The 22,714-nt window shown below is 41.4% G+C and overlaps 1 protein-coding gene across 14 annotated transcripts in view; it reads left to right on the forward strand.

Annotated features, from left to right (window-relative positions):
* Positions 1 to 22,714, forward strand: part of DOCK7 (dedicator of cytokinesis 7) — an 870,736-nt gene that overhangs the window by 124,939 nt on the left and 723,083 nt on the right. For all 14 annotated transcript variants that reach the window (XR_013603568.1, XR_013603571.1, XM_078669468.1 and 11 more), the window contains exons 3-4: positions 15,120 to 15,295; positions 15,401 to 15,469. Coding sequence is in view for 12 of the 14 variants with exons in the window: in XM_078669468.1 (XP_078525594.1) it covers positions 15,120 to 15,295; positions 15,401 to 15,469 (245 nt within the window). In the remaining 2 variants the exon portion in view is untranslated. The remainder of the gene's footprint in view (positions 1 to 15,119; positions 15,296 to 15,400; positions 15,470 to 22,714) is intronic.

Here is a 22,714-nt window from a genome sequence, read left to right on the forward strand (position 1 = left end):
ACCAGGGATGTGTTAGTCATTCTGTGCCGCTGTTCCGTCACCTATGGTGTGCTGCATTTACAATGCGGCGCATCATGGGGCAAAAACAGCACAGATGCGTGATGTATCTGTGCCGTAAAGGTGGCGCATTGCTGGAGTTGTATCGCAAGTGTGATGAAGCTCCAGCAAGGGTCGGGGGTGCCCCTGTCGCAGGGTTTCTGTTCTCACACAGAACTGTGGACAGAGGATTGGAACCTCGGTGAATTAGGGTGTCCCAAAACTCACGTTAGTAATCAAAAACTATTTAGCAAGCTAGGTACAGTGTCACATTGGATATAACAAACTCTCAATGTTTAGACAATCCAGAATATGAACTTATAGTACCTCAGGATACGTGGAACTCATGAACAGTCGGTCGTTATAGATTTCTTAGAAACCAGAACATGGAGTTAAGAAGAACAGATGTGTATTTGAAATGTTTATTTACTAATGCCGTCTTCTCAGGCGTAGTACCTTAGATAATAAAAGTACACATATTATCAGTAGCAAAATTACCAGCATAGTTACTAGTACATAAAAAGTGAATGGTGATAGTATGTTAACATGCTGTAAATGAATAAGAGTTAGCAACACTTATAAGCAGCCGCGGGCCGTGGAGGGAGTTACGGTGAGGCAGGGAGGCGGGGAGGGGGAGAAGCAGGGTGGAGAATACAAGTACACATATTATCAGTAGCAAAATTACCAGCATAGTTACTAGTACATAAAAAGCGAATGGTGACAGTATGTTAACATGCTGTAAATGAATAAGAGTTAGCAACACTTATAAGCAGCCGCGGGCCGTGGAGGGAGTTACGGTGGGGCAGGGAGGCGGGGAGGGGGAGGGGCAAGGTAGAGAGGGCTCCACCCTGCTTCTCCCCCTCCCCGCCTCCCTGCCCCATCGTAACTCCCTCCACGGCCCGCGGCTGCTTATATCTCACCCTCCCTAATACACATATTATATTATTTGCTAAGAAGGTCTCTTTGTGTTGGTTTAGGGCGTGCCCATACTTTAGTGTCTTAGATTTGAAGGAATCACATCAGCATACACCAGCTCTCTCTTCATGTGAACCGCATCAACTGTTGTGTATGTGTGTTCGGCAAAGCAATATAAAACCCGCCTCATGCCCAGAATTGGCAGAAGTTGCACTTATGTTATGAGTATGAAGTCGTGGAGATCAGACCTCATAACAATTCTGTATCGTGTTGTTCTTGAAACTTTAGCACTCGCTGTACAGATATAGTTTAACAAGTAAAGCAGATAGTAGACCAATAACATATTATTCTCATGTAAACCACGATGAACTACTAGGTGGAAAGTTAAAGCAACAACTAAGTGTCGTGTGCAGAAGTTGCAAAAAAGGAAAAATGGCGTTTAAACCGGTAATGAGCCCATGCTAACTTAACACGGTGTAAAGATATCCAGGACCTAGATGACACCTCCTCATGATCCGGAAACGAACTGAATAAGATAATAGAAGTGCCATCTCATGAGAGCAGATTGCAAGTTTATATGTGGACGGTCCGCAAGGTAAAGCATTAAAAACTAGGATAATTCAATGCTAAAGAAAAATAAAACAGCCAAGTACTTTATCGAGTCTTAAGCCAATAGGCAAGGTAAATAATAAAAACTTGACAAATAAGTCAATGAATTGTCAATGAAATGCTAGTACTCAGCATATCAAACATGAAAAAGGTCTATGACATAACTGTGTATGCAAAATAAGCTGCAACAGCCTCCAATAGGAAGTCACCGTCTTCATCCGAAAACAGTTCAGCCATCCAATTTAAAAGCGGAAAAGAACATACGTGCTCTCCCAGCACCGGATCCTCTATCACCATCAGAGGACAGCTCGGTGGGTTTTCAAGAAAGCTGTGTTCCAAGAAAGACTGTGCTGCCGCCAGTAAATTCCAGGGACCAAGTAGTCCATGCATCAATGCCACAGCCATAATCCTTTCGCCAGGACAAATCAACTCGTGAGTAATGATAGGAGTCATCAGCTGATTAAAGTCGACGTCAGGAGAAACCGGTCCGCAGAGACACAAATCAATGGCCCAATCGAAATCACAGGTCAGGCAGTGAAATACAGGCTGGACACAGGTGAAGTAGGAGAACCGAAAAGATAATCCATATGCCGTGCTTAATATCGCCAACGGCATTGTGCCATAATATTCTAGCATGCGATTGCGGAACAGTGTCAGCAGCTGCAGGGTCGGAGGTTGCATAGGAGGGACATCCATATTTAAAAATGTAAAAAAGCACAAGAGCGTCCGCTGGTAATGCAAGTAAAAATGCCAATCCACGAACCAGAGTGCAGAAAATACAATGAAAGGGAGCAGGGATGACTCCAAAGATTTTCTCAAATGAAGTCACGAGACCACTGGTAACAACTTTAAAAAAGTGTGCCAGGGATTTTGTGGAGGATGCGTTAAAGATAGTCGGAAACATGTTGCTGAAATTGAAAGGCAAACCTGTGTACGGGTGTTCGCTATGTGAAGTACGAAAGTTTCACGGGCCGAACTCAAGGCCACCTCTCTCTGAGACAAAAGAGCTCTTATTCTTGCCATGCCGTTGAAACGTGTCCCAAGGTTGGTATTTGTGGCCAGATTGAAAACTCCCTATGTTCATGTGTGGGAGGAAATAGAACATTTCTGCAGCAAATAACCCGTTCACTTACTGTTACGATAAAAGGAATACTTTTAATTAACTCAGAACAATCTTCATTATTGAGCATCAAATAACTACCATTTTCCAACAACTTGAACGTGGGGATGATAGCAGGAACTGGCGTGCCTTGCAACACGCAAGCCATATTTGGTCGGTGTTTGTTGCATGAATCGTGTAACTGTATGTGCCTACACATTAGTGAATGATCTGGCGTCTCAGTGCATTCCTCTCCATTCAGATAAACTTCTTGATCATCTTTGAAACATCTGTATGTGTATGGAAGCGACCAGACCTCATGAACAAAAGCACTACCTAAAGGTTCATAAAGACCTATTGGTATATATTTCATACAATTTGAAAACTTATATAAAGCAAAAGGCAGCGTTATTAAACCGTGGATAAGGCATGTTGCCAAAAAACCCGCAATCCTCTGCTGATGATGTCACTGAGCATGTCATGAATGATGTAATATGTGACATCATCAGCAGTGGATTATGGGTAATAGTATCTCTAGTTTACTCCCCTATAGCTGTCTTTCTTTTAACATAAGTGTGTGTTTCCTTCCCTTATACTTACTGTTTTTGGTTCGCTTCCAGTTCGCGTACCAGCGAGCGAACTAGGAAGCGAACTAAGAGAAATAGAGGTTGGCACAGTTCCAAATATTGTACCAATTTTTTAATAACGGGGAGGTAGTTCTGAAAACTTTTTTTTTTTATTTTTCTGAACATTTTTTTACTGTTTTTGAATTTTTCGGAACAGTTTTATATTTTTTTGGGTTTTTCTTGGAGGGGGCAATGAAAACGATTCATTGTAAAGGGCTCAACAGGAGCAACAAAACAAAAAAAAGAAGTATTTATTATTTTGGGCGTTTCGGACAAACTTGCATATGATAGTCAATAGCTCTGTTGATCAGAGTGATGCTTCTTTCTCCGTAGGAAATGAATCCATCGCAAAATACGCAGGTGTGTTTTACTTCACCAAATCTCATTTGTATATTTGGCACCATCTCCCTGCCCTCTGGTCCCGTTACTTCCGGTACAACAGATCTTCTGGCCATAATAGGGAGATTATCTAGGTCGTTCCGAAACTGTGCAGCACTGTAGTTGTTAGGATGCCACCTAGTCATATGGCGATGCATTGTGTAGTTTCCGAAACTGTATTTTTTGTCGGTCCCTCTGGACAGTCTATCTTGACATATAAGGCAAGTTACGTATCTTGCATTTACTTTTTTCTGACCTTTGGGAATTTTAAAAAATTGCCAAATGAAGTTTTCTTTCCGGTGAGACGTCTTGGGCTGCTCAGGCAAAAACTGCCTCTCTTCGTGCTCGTCCTCCTGTTCCTCTTCTTCTTCTTCTTGTTGAATTACAACTTGAGCAGGTGGTCCACTCTTCCTTGGATGTGGTGGAGGTGGTGGGGAAGCACCAGCTGAAGCTACTAAAGAAGCCATTGCTCAGTGATCACAAAGGGTCTTTCTCTCACAATGATGAAAGTCAGAGTGAGGAAAGAAGGAGGGATTTTCATCATTTGGGAAAAACAAGAGTTCTCAACCAATCAAAAGTGTTCATTTTAGATTATATGACCTAGTCTTACATCATTAGGAAACCAAAAGTGAAATGAACCAATGAAAAGTGTTATTACCAAGTCACATGACTTACTGTGTTTACGTTAAGCGCTTTGCAGGGCCTCCCGGTTTGCTTCCAGAAACCTGCGCTTTGGCACTCGCTTCGCGTACCAGTTCGCTAACGTAGCACGTCATATGACGTATCACGCGACAACGTGAAACGTCATGCGGACGGGAGGCGTCACGATGTTGTTTTCTAACGCGGCACTTGCGGTAAAGAAAAGTTTACCGGCTCGCGGTCTATTTCGCGGCATCAAGGTCAGCTAACGGGAAGCTTCCCGATTCGCGAAGCGGGAACGAAGAAAAAAAAATATTTAAAAAAAAAATTATTCATAAACATATAAAATATATTTTTGGATTTAAAGAAGAATACATTTTACAGCTACAGATATTAGCTGTTAAAAAACCAATGAAATTCACAGAAAAAACCATAGGTTATAGACCATATATAGTTAGGAATTAGCATTTACAAAACCTTGAAAATTCACTGAAAAAACCATAGGTTATAGACCATATATAGTTAGGAATTAGCATTTAGAAAACCTTATTTTACTCACACAAAACCATTGAAATTCCATATATAGTTAGTTGCACTAACTATATATCGCGCACCCGCAATCCACTGCTGATGATGTCACATATTACATCATTCATGACATGGTCAGTGACATCACTGATGACATCACTGATGACATCTCAAATGACATCACTGATGACAACATCCAGTGACTGTATGTTTCTGTAAAGTTAAAATATGTCTTAGATATTGAAGAATGAGTGGATGTATAAGTGTCTGGATGAAGGATTTAGTAGGTGCGTGACTGACTGTATGAGTGAGTGATTAAATGTGTCTCACTGAATGCATGGGTTAGTGACTAAACTGTCTTAATTTGTGCATCATTATGTCTGTTGTGATGTAAACTGCTGCATGTGTTGATCATTAGCTATACGAGAGGCTATATGTGTTATTTATTGGTTGCCCAAGTATTTCTATGGGAGATTGAGTTTGTGTGGGGGTGGCTGGGAGGTGTGTGACTCTGTGCATAGATGTGTGAGCAGTTGATTCACTAGGTGTATGAGTTCAAGAGTGCATGTGGAAAAAGCTACATGGGCGGTTGACTGTGTGCATGAGTGTATTGATGAGTGAATGGATATCTCAATGCTACATGTCATAGTAAGTACATATGTAAAACACAGTACATGTGAGAGTTGGCATATATAAATAACTGTGCATGAGAGCCACTGAATGTGTGAGTGGCTGTATGGATCATTGTGAACTTGTATCAGGGATTGTATAAGAGAGTAAATATGTGTTAGTATATGTTTGAATAAGTAAGGTGTGTATAACTGTATAGTTGAGGAAATGGAGGTGAGATTGTTTCTTTGCATGACTGACTAGGTGTGTGAGTAACTCCATGGATGAGTGACAGTGTGTGAGTGTCTGTATACACTGAGTGTATCTAAGGTTATATTAGAGTCTGAAGAGGTTTATCGTATTAGCACAAGAATGATGTCAAATGAGATGTCATCAGTGATGTCATCAGTGATGTCATCAGTGATGTCATTTGAGATGTCATCAGTGATGTCATCAGTGATGTCATTTGAGATGTTATCAGTGATGTCATTTGAGATGTCGTCAGTGATGTCATCAGTGATGTCATTTGAGATGTCATCAGTGATGTCATCAGTGATGTCACTGACCATGTCATGAATGATGTAATATGTGACATCATCAGCAGTGGATTGCGGGTGCGCGATATATAGTTAGTGCAACTAACTATATATGGAATTTCAATGGTTTTGTGTGAGTAAAATAAGGTTTTCTAAATGCTAATTCCTAACTATATATGGTCTATAACCTATGGTTTTTTCAGTGAATTTTCAAGGTTTTGTAAATGCTAATTCCTAACTATATATGGTCTATAACCTATGGTTTTTTCTGTGAATATATATATATATATATATATATATATATATATATATATATATATATATATATATATATATATATATATATTCACTGAAAAAACCATAGGTTATAGACCATATATAGTTAGGAAATAGCATTTAGAAAACCTTATTTTACTCACACAAAACCATTGAAATTCCATATATAGTTAGTTGCACTAACTATATATCGCGCACCTGCAATCCACTGCTGATGATGTCACATATTACATCATTCATGACATGGTCAGTGACATCACTGATGACATCACTGATGACATCTCAAATGACATCACTGATGACATCACTGATGACATCTCATTTGACATTACTGATCACATCACTGATGACATCATTCATGTGATGATACAATGAACCTCTTCAGACTCTAATATAACCTTAGATACACTCAGTGTAAACAGACACTCACAGACTGTCACTCATCCATGGAGTTACTCACACACCTAGTCAGTCTTGCAAAGAATCAATCACACCTCGATTTCCTCAACTATATAGTTATACACACCTTACTTATTGGAACATATAATAACACATATTTACTCTGTTATACAATCCCTGATACAAGTTCACAATAATCCATACAGCCACTCACACATTCACTGGCTCTTATGCACAGTTATTTATATATGTCAACTATCACATGTACTGTGTTTTACATATGTATTTACTTTGACATGTAGCACTGAGATATCCATTCACTCACCAATACACTCATGCACACAGTCAACCGCCCATACAGATGTTTCCACATGCACTTTTGAACCCATACATCTAGTGAATCAACTGCTCACACATCTATGCACAGAGTCATACACCTCCCAGACACCCACACACACACACTCAGTCTCCCATACAAATACTTGGGCAACTAATCAATAACCCATATAGTTAGTCATATAGCTAATGATCAACACATGCATCAGATTACAAAACAACAGACACAATGATGCACAATTTAAAACAGTTTAGTCACTAACCCATGCACTCAGTGAGACACATTTAATCACTCACTTATACAGTCAGTCATGCACCTACTAAATCCTTCATCCAGACACTTATACATCCACTCATTCTTCAATATGTAAGACATATTTTAACTTTACAGAAGCATACAGTCACTGGATGTTGTCATCAGTGATGTCATCAGTGATGTCACTGACCATGTCATGAATGATGTAATATGTGACATCATCAGCAGTGGATTGCAGGTGCGCGATATATAGTTAGTGCAACTAACTATATATGGAATTTCAATGGTTTTGTGTGAGTAAAATAAGGTTTTCTAAATGCTATTTCCTAACTATATATGGTCTATAACCTATGGTTTTTTCAGTGAATTTTCAAGGTTTTGTAAATGCTAATTCCTAACTATATATGGTCTATAACCTATGGTTTTTTCTGTGAATTTCATTGGTTTTTTAACAGCTAATATCTGTAGCTGTAAAATGTATTCTTCTTTAAATCCAAAAATATATTTTATATGTTTATGAATAATTTTTTTTTAAAATATTTTTTTTTCTTCGTTCCCGCTTCGCGAATCGGGAAGCTTCCCGTTAGCTGACCTTGATGCCGCGAAATAGACCGCGAGCCGGTAAACGTTTCTTTACCGCAAGTGCCGCGTTAGAAAACAACATCGTGACGCCTCCCGTCCGCATGACGTTCCACGTTGTCGCTTGATACGTCATATGACGTGCTACGTTAGCAAACTGGTACGCGAAGCGAGTGCCAAAGCGCAGGTTTCTGGAAGCAAACCGGGAGGCCCTGCAAAGCGCTTAACGTAAACACAGCAAGTCATGTGACTTGGTAATAACACTTTTCATTGGTTCATTTCACTTTTGGTTTCCTAATGATGTAAGACTAGGTCATATAATCTAAAATGAACACTTTTGATTGGTTGAGAACTCTTGTTTTTCCCAAATGATGAAAATCCCTCCTTCTTTCCTCACTCTGACTTTCATCATTGTGAGAGAAAGACCCTTTGTGATCACTGAGCAATGGCTTCTTTAGTAGCTTCAGCTGGTGCTTCCCCACCACCTCCACCACATCCAAGGAAGAGTGGACCACCTGCTCAAGTTGTAATTCAACAAGAAGAAGAAGAAGAGGAACAGGAGGACGAGCACGAAGAGAGGCAGTTTTTGCCTGAGCAGCCCAAGACGTCTCACCGGAAAGAAAACTTCATTTGGCAATTTTTTAAAATTCCCAAAGGTCAGAAAAAAGTAAATGCAAGATACGTAACTTGCCTTATATGTCAAGATAGACTGTCCAGAGGGACCGACAAAAAATACAGTTTCGGAAACTACACAATGCATCGCCATATGACTAGGTGGCATCCTAACAACTACAGTGCTGCACAGTTTCGGAACGACCTAGATAATCTCCCTATTATGGCCAGAAGATCTGTTGTACCGGAAGTAACGGGACCAGAGGGCAGGGAGATGGTGCCAAATATACAAATGAGATTTGGTGAAGTAAAACACACCTGCGTATTTTGCGATGGATTCATTTCCTACGGAGAAAGAAGCATCACTCTGATCAACAGAGCTATTGACTATCATATGCAAGTTTGTCCGAAACGCCCAAAATAATAAATACTTCTTTTTTTTGTTTTGTTGCTCCTGTTGAGCCCTTTACAATGAATCGTTTTCATTGCCCCCTCCAAGAAAAACCCAAAAAAATATAAAACTGTTCCGAAAAATTCAAAAACAGTAAAAAAATGTTCAGAAAAAAAAAAAAAAAAGTTCTTTTCAGAACTACCTCCCCGTTATTAAAAAATTGGTACAATATTTGGAACTGTGCCAACCTCTATTTCTCTTAGTTCGCTTCCTAGTTCGCTCGCTGGTACGCGAACTGGAAGCGAACCAAAAACAGTAAGTATAAGGGAAGGAAACACACACTTATGTTAAAAGAAAGACAGCTATAGGGGAGTAAACTAGAGATACTATTACCCATAATCCACTACTGATGATGTCACATATTACATCATTCATGACATGCTCAGTGACATCATCAGCAGAGGATTGCGGGTTTTTTGGCAACATGCCTTATCCACGGTTTAATAACGCTGCCTTTTGCTTTATATAAGTTTTCAAATTGTATGAAATATATACCAATAGGTCTTTATGAACCTTTAGGTAGTGCTTTTGTTCATGAGGTCTGGTCGCTTCCATACACATACAGATGTTTCAAAGATGATCAAGAAGTTTATCTGAATGGAGAGGAATGCACTGAGACGCCAGATCATTCACTAATGTGTAGGCACATACAGTTACACGATTCATGCAACAAACACCGACCAAATATGGCTTGCGTGTTGCAAGGCACGCCAGTTCCTGCTATCATCCCCACGTTCAAGTTGTTGGAAAATGGTAGTTATTTGATGCTCAATAATAAAGATTGTTCTGAGTTAATTAAAAAGTATTCCTTTTATCGTAACAGTAAGTGAACGGGTTATTTGCTGCAGAAATGTTCTATTTCCTCCCACACATGAACATAGGGAGTTTTCAATCTGGCCACAAATACCAACCTTGGGACACGTTTCAACGGCATGACAAGAATAAGAGCTCTTTTGTCTCAGAGAGAGGTGGCCTTGAGTTCGGCCCGTGAAACTTTCGTACTTCACATAGCGAACACCCGTACACAGGTTTGCCTTTCAATTTCAGCAACATGTTTCCGACTATCTTTAACGCATCCTCCACAAAATCCCTGGCACACTTTTTTAAAGTTGTTACCAGTGGTCTCGTGACTTCATTTGAGAAAATCTTTGGAGTCATCCCTGCTCCCTTTCATTCCATTTTCTCCACTCTGGTTCGTGGATTGCATTTTTACTTGCATTACCAGCGGACGCTCTTGTGCTTTTTTACATTTTTAAATATGGATGTCCCTCCTATGCAACCTCCGACCCTGCAGCTGCTGACACTGTTCCGCAATCGCATGCTAGAATATTATGGCACAATGCCGTTGGCGATATTAAGCACGGCATATGGATTATCTTTTCGGTTCTCCTACTTCACCTGTGTCCAGCCTGTATTTCACTGCCTGACCTGTGATTTCGATTGGGCCATTGATTTGTGTCTCTGCGGACCGGTTTCTCCTGACGTCGACTTTAATCAGCTGATGACTCCTATCATTACTCACGAGTTGATTTGTCCTGGCGAAAGGATTATGGCTGTGGCATTGATGCATGGACTACTTGGTCCCTGGAATTTACTGGCGGCAGCACAGTCTTTCTTGGAACACAGCTTTCTTGAAAACCCACCGAGCTGTCCTCTGATGGTGATAGAGGATCCGGTGCTGGGAGAGCACGTATGTTCTTTTCCGCTTTTAAATTGGATGGCTGAACTGTTTTCGGATGAAGACGGTGACTTCCTATTGGAGGCTGTTGCAGCTTATTTTGCATACACAGTTATGTCATAGACCTTTTTCATGTTTGATATGCTGAGTACTAGCATTTCATTGACAATTCATTGACTTATTTGTCAAGTTTTTATTATTTACCTTGCCTATTGGCTTAAGACTCGATAAAGTACTTGGCTGTTTTATTTTTCTTTAGCATTGAATTTTCCTAGTTTTTAATGCTTTACCTTGCGGACCGTCCACATATAAACTTGCAATCTGCTCTCATGAGATGGCACTTCTATTATCTTATTCAGTTCGTTTCCGGATCATGAGGAGGTGTCATCTAGGTCCTGGATATCTTTACACCGTGTTAAGTTAGCATGGGCTCATTACCGGTTTAAACGCCATTTTTCCTTTTTTGCAACTTCTGCACACGACACTTAGTTGTTGCTTTAGCTTTCCACCTAGTAGTTCATCGTGGTTTACATGAGAATAATATGTTATTGGTCTACTATCTGCTTTACTTGTTAAACTATATCTGTACAGCGAGTGCTAAAGTTTCAAGAACAACACGATACAGAATTGTTATGAGGTCTGATCTCCACGACTTCATACTCATAACATAAGTGCAACTTCTGCCAATTCTGGGCATGAGGCGGGTTTTATATTGCTTTGCCGAACACACATACACAACAGTTGATGCGGTTCACATGAAGAGAGAGCTGGTGTATGCTGATGTGATTCCTTCAAATCTAAGACACTAAAGTATGGACACGCCCTAAACCAACACAAAGAGACCTTCTTAGCAAATAATATAATATGTGTATTAGGGAGGGTGAGATATAAGCAGCCGCGGGCCGTGGAGGGAGTTACGATGGGGCAGGGAGGCGGGGAGGGGGAGAAGCAGGGTGGAGCCCTCTCTACCTTGCCCCTCCCCCTCCCCGCCTCCCTGCCCCACCGTAACTCCCTCCACGGCCCGCGGCTGCTTATAAGTGTTGCTAACTCTTATTCATTTACAGCATGTTAACATACTGTCACCATTCGCTTTTTATGTACTAGTAACTATGCTGGTAATTTTGCTACTGATAATATGTGTACTTGTATTCTCCACCCTGCTTCTCCCCCTCCCCGCCTCCCTGCCTCACCGTAACTCCCTCCACGGCCCGCGGCTGCTTATAAGTGTTGCTAACTCTTATTCATTTACAGCATGTTAACATATTATCACCATTCACTTTTTATGTACTAGTAACTATGCTGGTAATTTTGCTACTGATAATATGTGTACTTTTATTATCTAAGGTACTACGCCTGAGAAGACGGCATTAGTAAATAAACATTTCAAATACACATGTGTTCTTCTTAACTCCATGTTCTGGTTTCTAAGAAATATATAACGACCGACTGTTCATGAGTTCCACGTATCCTGAGGTACTATAAGTTCATATTCTGGATTGTCTAAACATTGAGAGTTTGTTATATCCAATGTGACACTGTACCTAGCTTGCTAAATAGTTTTTGATTACTAACGTGAGTTTTGGGACACCCTAATTCGCCGAGGTTCCAATCCTCTGTCCACAGTTCTGTGTGAGAACAGAAACCCTGCGACAGGGGCACCCCCGACCCTTGCTGGAGCTTCATCACACTTGCGATACAACTCCAGCAATGCGCCACCTTTACGGCACAGATACATCACGCATCTGTGCTGTTTTTGCCCCATGATGCGCCGCATTGTAAATGCAGCACACCATAGGTGACGGAACAGCGGCACAGAATGACTAACACATCCCTGGTGATGCGCCAGTCATCATAAATCTATCCCTATGCTTCTTATCTTGTTAGAGATGAACCGCCATATGTATCATAAAAGTTATTTGCATTTCCTAAATAGCGAACTTTAAGGAATAAATAGCGATTCTTTACCATTCCTAGTTTGCGATGAGCTATTTGCTAATTAGCCGAATGTAGCCCAATGAAGCCCAATGTAGCCCAATGTAGCCCAAAGATGGCCGCCAGACACACAAAAAAACAAATGTAGCCCAAATATCAGCCAGATGTAGCCCAACTATAGCCCAGTGACAGAATGACCAATCAGCTTCGCAAACCTCCGTTACGCGAAGCGGAGCGCTGTTACAGATATATATCTTTTTTTGAACGTTAATTTCTCAAAATCCACTGGAGCACATATATTGAGACCTAGCAAAGGCACATCGGGCTACCAGTCCCTAATATTTTGCCAAGTTTCGTGCAAATCCATTCAGCCGTTCAATTATTATTTTTATTATTTTTTTTTGCCCCGCGGGGCCCTTTTAAAACCTCCACATCAAACCTAGGGGGTCAGCGAGGATCTACTATGCCCCCTTATAGTTATTTCCCCCTTTGTTTTGACCTCCTCTTGTCTCTCGATCCTACCGAGAGACAAGATGGCGGCCGCTACGGACTGTTTGGAATGTTGACAGACGCCGGAGAACCAATCAGCTTCGCTTCACAAAGCTCCGTTGCGCGAAAAGTCCGCGAACCAGAGCGCTAACCGGTCCGCTGTTACAGATATATATCTTTTTTTAAACGTTAATTTCTCAAAATCCACTGGAGCACATATATTGAGACCTACAAAAGGCACATCGGGCTACCAGTCCCTACAATTTTGCCAAGTTTCGTGCAAATCCATTCAGCCGTTCGGGCTAAAAGTGAGGCCAACCGCCCTATGGAAAACTCAATGTTAAAAACACGTTTTGGGACCCCCCTTTTTTCTCGGCCCCCACTGGACGAACCCCCCCCAAATTTTCAAGGGCTGCTCAGAAACAAAATGTGCCATTTTCCTGAAAATTTCAGCCGATTCCGTCCACAAACGCCAAAGTTATTAGACATAGAATTTTCAAAAAACCCATAGAGAAAAAATCCTAACTATATATACCTACTGGCGACCGCCAGTAGGTAATATATATACTGTCCGTTTCCCTGCCGCTTCTCCTTATCGAAGGGCGCGTCGTTCACGGGACCTCCCGGGCTTGGTCCCAAATATGCAAACAATTACTCTCCAAGAAAGGAGAACGACTCCATGTCCATGTCTCTTTTGTGCGAAATAGTTTATTCTGCAGTGGCCGCGAATAAACTATTTCGCACAAAGAAGACATGGCGTTGTTATCCTTTCTTTGAGAGGAATTGTTTGCATATATGTATGTATGTAGAGAGAGTTTTACCTACCCTTTTATACTTGCTGTGTGTGGTAAAGGCATATGTTGTATGCCATACAACCACATTTCTTTCGCTTTGTGTCATTTTACCAACTTTGCAATATATCTCTGGGGAGAACGGTATCTGTTTTGAATACAAGTCAGCTGCACAACTCCTACCCAATCTTGTTTTTTAGGAAAAGAGTTAGAAACGTTGCTTTTACGAATTTTGGTCCTGTCATGAAAACGGGGGGCTTTTTATATCGTCCAGACGAGTGTCTCTGCTTAAATGAAATAGCTTAGTCTGGTCTAAGCTCAGGACAATAATTGCTTAGTATTAGCATTTGTGTTTCTTCTCCATGCCTTATACAGCATTTGTGTGAGGCCATTTATGTGATTGATGTTGAAGTGTTAGTGCAGCTGTTAATAGGTCTTTCTGTTTCCAGAGGCCCTGGTCTTCATTGGGTTGCCTTCTTCTCTGTAGAGAGTACCCACATGACAGACCAGGTGTTGTATTCTGAAAGCTCTTCCATGAAGGGAGAGCTCCAGGGCTCATTATTAAACATTTTGATGATCAATATATGTCAATGGCCTATACTGGATTTCATCCAAAGCCATATAATGCTATGTGACCATTATGTTAAGAGCTCAGTATATCTTCCATAGGCACATGTGTAGCGGTTTGTGTACTATCAGAGTGCTTGCTAGAAGTAAGAAAATGCTGAAGCTAAAACGTGATAAAACGTAGTTTGCTTTTGTTGAATCAGATCTAAGAGTGAAAGGATGGTGAGTAATGATTAAAACACCATCAGCCCGAGTTAAATACTCTGCAGCACAGTCTATCGTACTCAGCCGTAGGCCCACTTATACACACAAATTGAGGCTACAGCTAGGCCTGGAGTGTATTTCTTTTGGATGGTATTCAGAGTGTTATGGATTATGCTATTTAGCAGATAACTGACCCACATTGCTCCTTAGAGGCATTTGTGCTAGTTACTCAAATTGTGGCACTAGTAAGCAGGTGCCAAAGAGTCATCAAAAAGTCTTTGGGAATATTACCTTACTGGTAGTAAAGAAGCCAAATTAAGTGAAGTTTATTTTCAGTTGGCTCAGCATCACGTTAGGGGGCACTTGAAGTTCTTCAGAAAAAAATATTTTTTCTCTTGTGTAAATAACTCTATATCAGAATAATGTACCTCACCTTGAAAACTGAGCCATGCTGAATTCCATCTTTTCTTTCTTTATGCTTATTTATAGCCTCACTATCTCTTGACTGGATTCACTTTGGTGCTTTGTAGATTAAACTTTTCAGTTTCATGATTATCTTGCTTGTCTTTCATAGGTTCCACTTACTGAAGCTGTAGACCCAGTGGATTTGGAAGATTATCTTTTTACACATCCTCTTTCAATGGACTCTGGCCCTTTAAGAGACATGTTGGAATTTCCTACGGATGATATTGAAGTTGTATATACTCCCAAAGATTGTAGAACAGTTATATCTGCAGTACCTGAGGAAGGGTGAGAAGTGACATGCACACACACACAATTTAAACATGTTCTTTGTAGGTAACGTGTCAAAACATTGTAAATTATGTCAACATTGTTTTCATTTTTTTCCAATAGTGAAATGGATCCCCATGTTAGGGATTGTGTAAGAAGTTACACAGAAGACTGGGCCATTGTAAATAGGAAGTAAGTTTATGATTGTTATAAATTATTGTGTAAATCACAATGTATTATGGAAAGATGTACTTAACAATTGCCAAAGCTAACTTTTTGTCTCAAATTTCAAAATTGATTCTATAGCGATAACTTCAATAATAATATAAACGTATTACATTAGTTTTCAAATTGTGATGCACTGGATGTTCTATGTTATTGTATTTCTGTTGTCCGCACTAGAGGTTAATGTCACAACAGTTGTATTTCTATCAGTAGAGCTGGTGAGTATTACTATGGCTATTTTCTTTTTATATCGTTATAATTATTTCATTCTGCTAATATAACCATTAATTACCTTTGTAAGGAAAGTGCTATTGAATCTAAAATTTTACATTTCTATTGAAATGGCTTTTATGATTTCAGAACAGTACTCTTTCTAAACTTACTGCTGTCAATGTTGATAAGTGTTATTGCAACTGTATGGCCAGTGAGGGTGAAAAGAAAGCAGCTACATTTTCATGTGAAAATAGACCGAAAAATGACTGCAAAAACAGATTCTCAAAAGCGTCTTCGGCCATAAATAATTAGATCTCTATAAGAATTCAACCAAACATAGGTTCCACATATTGTAGGACCACATTAATGTATTGTCAAACTCGAGTCTTAGCGTATTTAGGGACAAATGCTTGACTGTAGTTTTAGGTGCATGTTCAAACTTTTATAGAGTGATATTTATGTATCTTAAATATTTTTACTGTTGATTGTTTTGGGTCTGACGTTGCAGTTTGTTTTTTCAGACTACTTTCTCAAATCAATTCCCAAGAAAGTCCTTTGTTCTATGTCAAAGGGTAGTGGTGCTTCCACGATAAAGAATACTTTTTCTGGGTCCTTAATGCCGTTTTAAACTGGTAGAACTGACAGTCTAACTATTAGGTGTAAATGTTGCTTTGTAATACCATCAATATGTCATTGTTCCACCGTAACACAGCTGATCGATCTTTGAATGCTTATTTGGAATGGGCTAGATGGGTTAAAATAGGAGAATATTCCATCATGCTTGGGAATGTTTTTAGTTCTATAAATGGGCCAGTATATAAGATATGAATGCAGTATTGACAATTCAAATGAAAAGACAAATTATGCTATAAACACTTTTGTATTTATTTGGGAGGTGAAATGACCGGACATTATGGAATTGGAGGCAGCTATTTCAATTCTCAAACGATAGAGTTACCTGAGATCAGAAAGAAAGAATAAGTAGCTGATCTCAAGATTAAATCTCCAGACAATATTTCCGAGATGCTCCCAAACGAGTTCAGAACCTGCTTAAAGATAGTCCCCATTGCTGTATGCAAAGGGCACAAACACATTTTCAGATCTTTTGTAAATTGTAGTAATACAAAATGGCAACTAAGGCATCGCCCACAGTGAAAAAAATAATTCATGTTATTCCGTGCCATGCAGAAGAGGGGTATCCATGTCTCCGTTTTAATCCCACGATTGTTAGCTGATCGATAGGGCTTCTTTCTTCTAAATTTGCTCAGCAGTTGGTATACTTGGTTCTCATGTGCCATAAAGTAACTTTTACTTCAAAGAAACCAATGTCCTTTGTGCGACTTTATTATTTTGGAGAATCTAATAAGAGAACCTAATATTGAATGATGTGCTAACTATACAGCAGTTGTCCAGAAAAATGCCTCTGTGGAAAATTGTAGAACAAATGGAATAGGGTGTGCCCAGAAGGGTTTTGATTTGAGTTAGTGTTTAAAAAATATCTGTTACACTGAAATTATTATTTGATCACGGGCAAAGAAACAAATGGCTTATTTAGATTTTAAGAATAGCGAAATGCAGATGGGAATGTGAGATTATATCAAATATGAGCCTGTCTCTATTTTGTAAACATAATTAAAACAAAAACGGTAGGCATAGTGGATGATAATTCGTGCAAGGCACAAATCATGTACATGTTTCAACCTCTGTGGAAGTGGAAAAATGAGGAAACAGGCAGCTGGGAGTGACCTCACCCAGGGCACAACAAAAATCAAGGTCCGACAAAAATAATTTGGTGGCTAACAACATAACACTCAGCAGCTTATGAAGTGGTAACAAAGAGGCACCACAACGCTAATCCCCTCGACTGTAATGCTATTCGGCGAAAATTCGGTGTATAATAATTTAATGTTCATAATTTTCCTAGGGTTATGTGTAAATTACCCAACGAGAAATAAGTTTATAAATGATCATATATACTGTTTTTTCTCTTGACCCATATGGTTAGATCAGCCATTGAAGAATTAAGGAAACTGCTTTTTGACTGTTGCCGACATTCACACTACATTTTCGGATATAATCTTTGGCCTGTATACTGATGATGATGAAGAGATACGTTAATTAATTTAAATCTGCCTACAATACTCAACTTCACTCATTCCTCATGAATTTCTATGATGTCGCCTGGGTCAATGGCCCAGTCATTCCTGGCATCTGAGCTTGTCATATGATTTATTTAATGGGATATCACTGTCGGGTCAAAGGGCATATAAAGTTCTGTTCTCTAATGTCATCATTATGCTAATTAAACATTTTGAAAACTGAAAAATGATTCCTCCTTCTTTTTTATTTCCAAAGAGCACTGGCAAGTTGTTTTTCTCCTTTCTGTATTCACCGGCTGTGGTCGTTCGGTCAGTGACTGTATTTCTGTGGGCCAGTGATATTTCTTCAGCTTAAGGGTGCGGCTCTACTTTTATGTTGTTCCATGATCACGGCTGGTTAATGGTGATGGCCTGGCTCCTTTTCAATCACTTTGACTCATAGGAAGTGGCCACAGGCAGGTCAGCGCTTCTTTGGATCTGGGAGGGTACTTTTCTGCGTGCCTTTCTTTCTCATAAGCTTGTGGCTGAGAGGAAGTTGCTGCTGGTGCAGTACATACATACATGAGGTGTTTCTCTGTTGGGCTACAGTAGGCTGTGGTGTCATGTGATGTAGCAGTGAAGGGTGGACTGAGACATTAATTAGCATATACCGGCATCCACTTTTTGTGGGTTGGATTCTACATGTACAATCTTAGATCGGTTTCAAAAAACACGTGCATATTATTCAAATGTGCATTATGTTTTTTCTGGCTAGAGTTTTTAGCCCCTTAGGAAACGTCGAGATATAGATAAGGATAAATGTTTGATAGACAAGACAGGGCAGTGGAGTGCAAGAAGGTAGACAGTGCAAGCTTTGCAAGTGTGGATTTAGGTAGGATCGTTTGCTTGTTATGAGTCTTGTGTTACTTTCGTCTCAGAGCTGCAACAAGCTCCTTGTTGCATCGTTGGGTCTTGCATTTCATAGAGAATGTAGTTAAAGTGGGAGGACATTTGTCAGTAGCCCTCGTATGCATTGAATGCAGGCCTCTTAGTTTGATGCCAGAATATTTAGAACAAGGTTTTCAGTGAGAAAGAATGTGCAGACATCCCACAGCCCTGCAGGCCACACTGACTTGCTTTGTATTACTTTATAAGGGCTGCAGATTACTGGAGGTCTGACCACCCTCGCTATTGAGTCCAGTGTTGGCGGAGTCCCCTCGCTCTTCCACTGCCGTGTAGCAGTGTCCTCTACTCCCTACTATGTCCTTAACTACCCCATGGCCTTTCCTTCCTTCACCACACCACTTTTCGCACTCTCTGCCTGCCCCTTACTTTCTCACTTTTGCAGTCGCTAATTGTGAGTAAAAGCCAGGGCAGCAAATCGAAAGCTGTAGAAAACTGTGCCGATCGTCCCAGGATGCTTTCTGTTTATTTTAGGGGCAGTATGAGGATGAGCCAGGCGTTCGGGCGTTTTGCAGGTCAGCGCTTTTCACATCAGATCACCATGTCTGTCAATCAGCCAGAAGCTTCATTCCAGGCGGGCTGGACCCGTGAGGGTGCTTTTCCAGCTCTGTGGCTATCCAAATATTAATGAATGTTGTAGTAATAAAATAATGATCATTCAGGAAGAACTCCCACTTGTATCGGTGAGAGCACAGTTCCATTTGCATTGTCCTTAATCTGCCACCCATCATTTTTTCTTAAATCATTGCAACGACCACACCTGAGGCTGGTAGACAACATTAAAACAAGTCTGGAATGTGCTACCTTATGATTACTCGTAAGTTTGGAGCATTTCAATAATCAAGCTAAGCTGAATTAAAAGCAATATCTGTCTCGTAGGAAAGCGCCTGGAGAGTGTCTTCAAGCTGTTTTTATTAAGGAACAATTATTCAATCCTCAACTGTAGTTACACGTAAAAGCGTCTAGTTCTCATCTAAATATTTGCTTCACTTTTTCATAGAATGAAAAATGTCCTAGCTAACGTAACGGAAAGTTTAAATTCTATTAAGGACTCTGAGGCAATGATTATGCCTTCTTACTCCACTTTAATGCATAGCAGCGAAGATAACAAAAGACTACATTTCCCATGAAACAAAGAGAACATGTAGTCAAAACAAGAAAAATACATGGTAACAACCAATCATAACACACAAATCCAATGTCCAATCAGGGGCCAAGCAGCCCAACATAGTCCTTCAACAGTGTCCTCTCTTCCTCTTTCTGAGTGCGTAGACAGTCTCTGTCCGCTCTTCAGGCGTCCTGTTTGTTGGAATACGAGCCTGAGGGTAAGAGGAAACATATTACCAGAGGAACCACCGAGGGAATGTAACAAAAGTCAAACACAGTGCAGCATAAGCAAAGTCATAAGCCTCTGAAATAACAGCATTACTTACTGAAGTACGGGGAGGGATCTCCTTCAGGAATCCAGGGCGGGATAATCCTCGCCTCCGAGTCCTTAATAGAATTGAAACTTTCCGTTACGTTAGCTAGGAATTTTTTCATTTTATGTCAGGACTGGAGGCGAGGATTATGCTTGTTCAAAGCTTGCCCACAACCAAATGAGCCATATTCAGAATCGGTTTGAAATAAAACCGTTTGAATATGGAGTCTGAAGACCAGTCCCTACGTTGAGAATATCATCTAGACAGGCCCCTAGACTGAAGGCCTTCGAAAGCCATGGCACCCCTCACGGAGTGCGCTCTGAACTGGCTACGGTTGATGCCTGCTTCCCGCATCACCCAACGAACCCACCTGGCAATAGTGGGTGAAGAAACCGCCTTAAAAGATTTCCGCAACGAGATGAGGAGTTGTCTCTCCCCTTGGGGACGGAACTCCTCCGTCATCTCCTCATAAGCTTTGAGACGACAAACCACACAAAGCTTCGGGGAATCAGAAACTGTGGGTAGGAAATTGATCTGGTATGGCACTTAGTGCGCCTGATCAAGGTAAACGTTACACCATCAGGAGTAAAAATTCTGCTGGAGATGTCCAAAGCCCGTACATCTGACACCCGTCTACAAGAAATGAGGCACAGGAGCATGGCCAATTTCGCTGACAATTCCTTCCTGGAGAGGTACCTATTCTGCTGCCAGGATAAAAACAGGTTAAGGACATGATTAACGTCCCAGAGAGCGGAATAACGCGGCTCCGGAGGTAGGGACAGGCATATGTCCCGCAACAATCGACAAACCAAGGGGTGTTCATCCACCGGAGCGCCATCAACAGGGACGTGGCTGGAAGAAACAGCCGACCTGAAAGTGTTAATAGACCGATAAGCCAAACCTTCGGAGGCCAGTTGGGCCAGAAAATTTACTATGTGGACCACATCTGTGACCAAGGGATCAAAACCCCGTCACAAACACCAACAGGTCCATCTGTTCCATGTGGATCTGTACCTCTTTACAGTAATGTCCGCCCACGCTTTAGAGATAAAGGACTCAGCCTCTCTCGAAAGACCAGAGGCTTCCCATCTACTCCGGAACTCTGCCATGCCATGAGCCTCAGAGAGTTCGTGGACACTAGAGGTTGAGGAGACCCGTCCAGACTCATGAGGAGAGTCGGAAACTGGGGGAGTCGGATTGGAAAATTCCAAGAAAGTTCCAGTAGAACCGGAAACCACACTTGAGACTTCCACAGCGGGGTGATCACAACCAGATCTGCCACTTGCCTACGAGCTTGTGCAGTCACCCTCATGATCATTGCAAAAGGCGGGAACGCGTAACCCAGTTCCGCACTCCAACTCTGGAGAAAAGCATCCATCACAGCTGCGAGAGGATCCAGTCGCCAGCTAAAAAAACGCGGGACGTGGTGATCCAGTCGGGACGCAAACAGGTCCACCGAGAAAGGACCCCAAAGGTCGCTTAACCTCGCGAACACCGACTGGTCCAAGCTCCAGAGACTGGACTCTCTGAAGTGACGAGATTGTAAGTCGGCTTCCAGATTGTCTCGGCCCAGGAGATACACCGCCGTGACGGAGACTTGATTATCGAGGCAATACTGCCAGAAACTTGCCGCCAGATCCGACAGGGCCTTTGACCTGGTACTCTCCAAATTATTCACATAACGGACCGCCGAGATGTTTTCCATTTTCAGGATCAACCAAGACTGTACTGAATCTTTCGTCCAGCAACGTACTGCGAAGGACCCCGCCAGAAGCTCCAAACTGTTTATGTGTAACTTCTGTTCATCGTGAGACCACAACCCTCCTATAGAGAGGTCTCCACATCTTGCACCCCAACCGAGCCTGCTGGCATCCGATTCTATAATCATGTCTGGGGGGCGGAACCGAAGATCGCTCTTCCATTCCACGCTTCCATGTGGTCCAACCACCAGTGAATTTCGGATCTTGCTTCGGCAGACAAGAACAATTTGGTGTGAATTAGGATCCCCTCTGCGAAGGAAGAAGCCTTTGAGGCGTTGCAGCGCTCTGTAATGGAGCGGGCCTGGGAAGATGGCTTGTATGGATGCGGATAATAGTCACACCAGTCGAGCCAATTGGCGAAGGGAAATCCTTTGTTTGGTCAAAACACAACGCAGCTTGTGACGGATTTTGGTCACTCTCCTGCCGGGAAGACTGAGTGTGGATGTAGTCGAGTCTATGACGAATCCCAAGAATGTAATGCTCTTGGTTGGTTGCAAACAGAGATGTTTTCTCGTTTATCACAAATCCTAGGTCCTGAAAGAGCGACACCGCCATCTGAAGCTGTTGCAACAGGCGGTGTGGGCAAGCGCCATCATAAGAAGATTGTCGAGTTATACGATCATCATGACACCCATGGACCGTAGGAATTCCACTACCGGTTTGAGCACCTTGGTGAAACACCAAGGAGCTGACGAGAGGCCGTGAATTCGTAAAAGTGTGGTGACCCCAGATGAATTGGAGAAACCGCTGGTGGGTCGGGAAGATTGGAACCACCAG

The sequence above is a fragment of the Lissotriton helveticus genome, chromosome 1_2 (assembly GCF_964261635.1).
Source record: "Lissotriton helveticus chromosome 1_2, aLisHel1.1, whole genome shotgun sequence".
Classification (NCBI taxonomy): domain Eukaryota; kingdom Metazoa; phylum Chordata; class Amphibia; order Caudata; family Salamandridae; genus Lissotriton; species Lissotriton helveticus.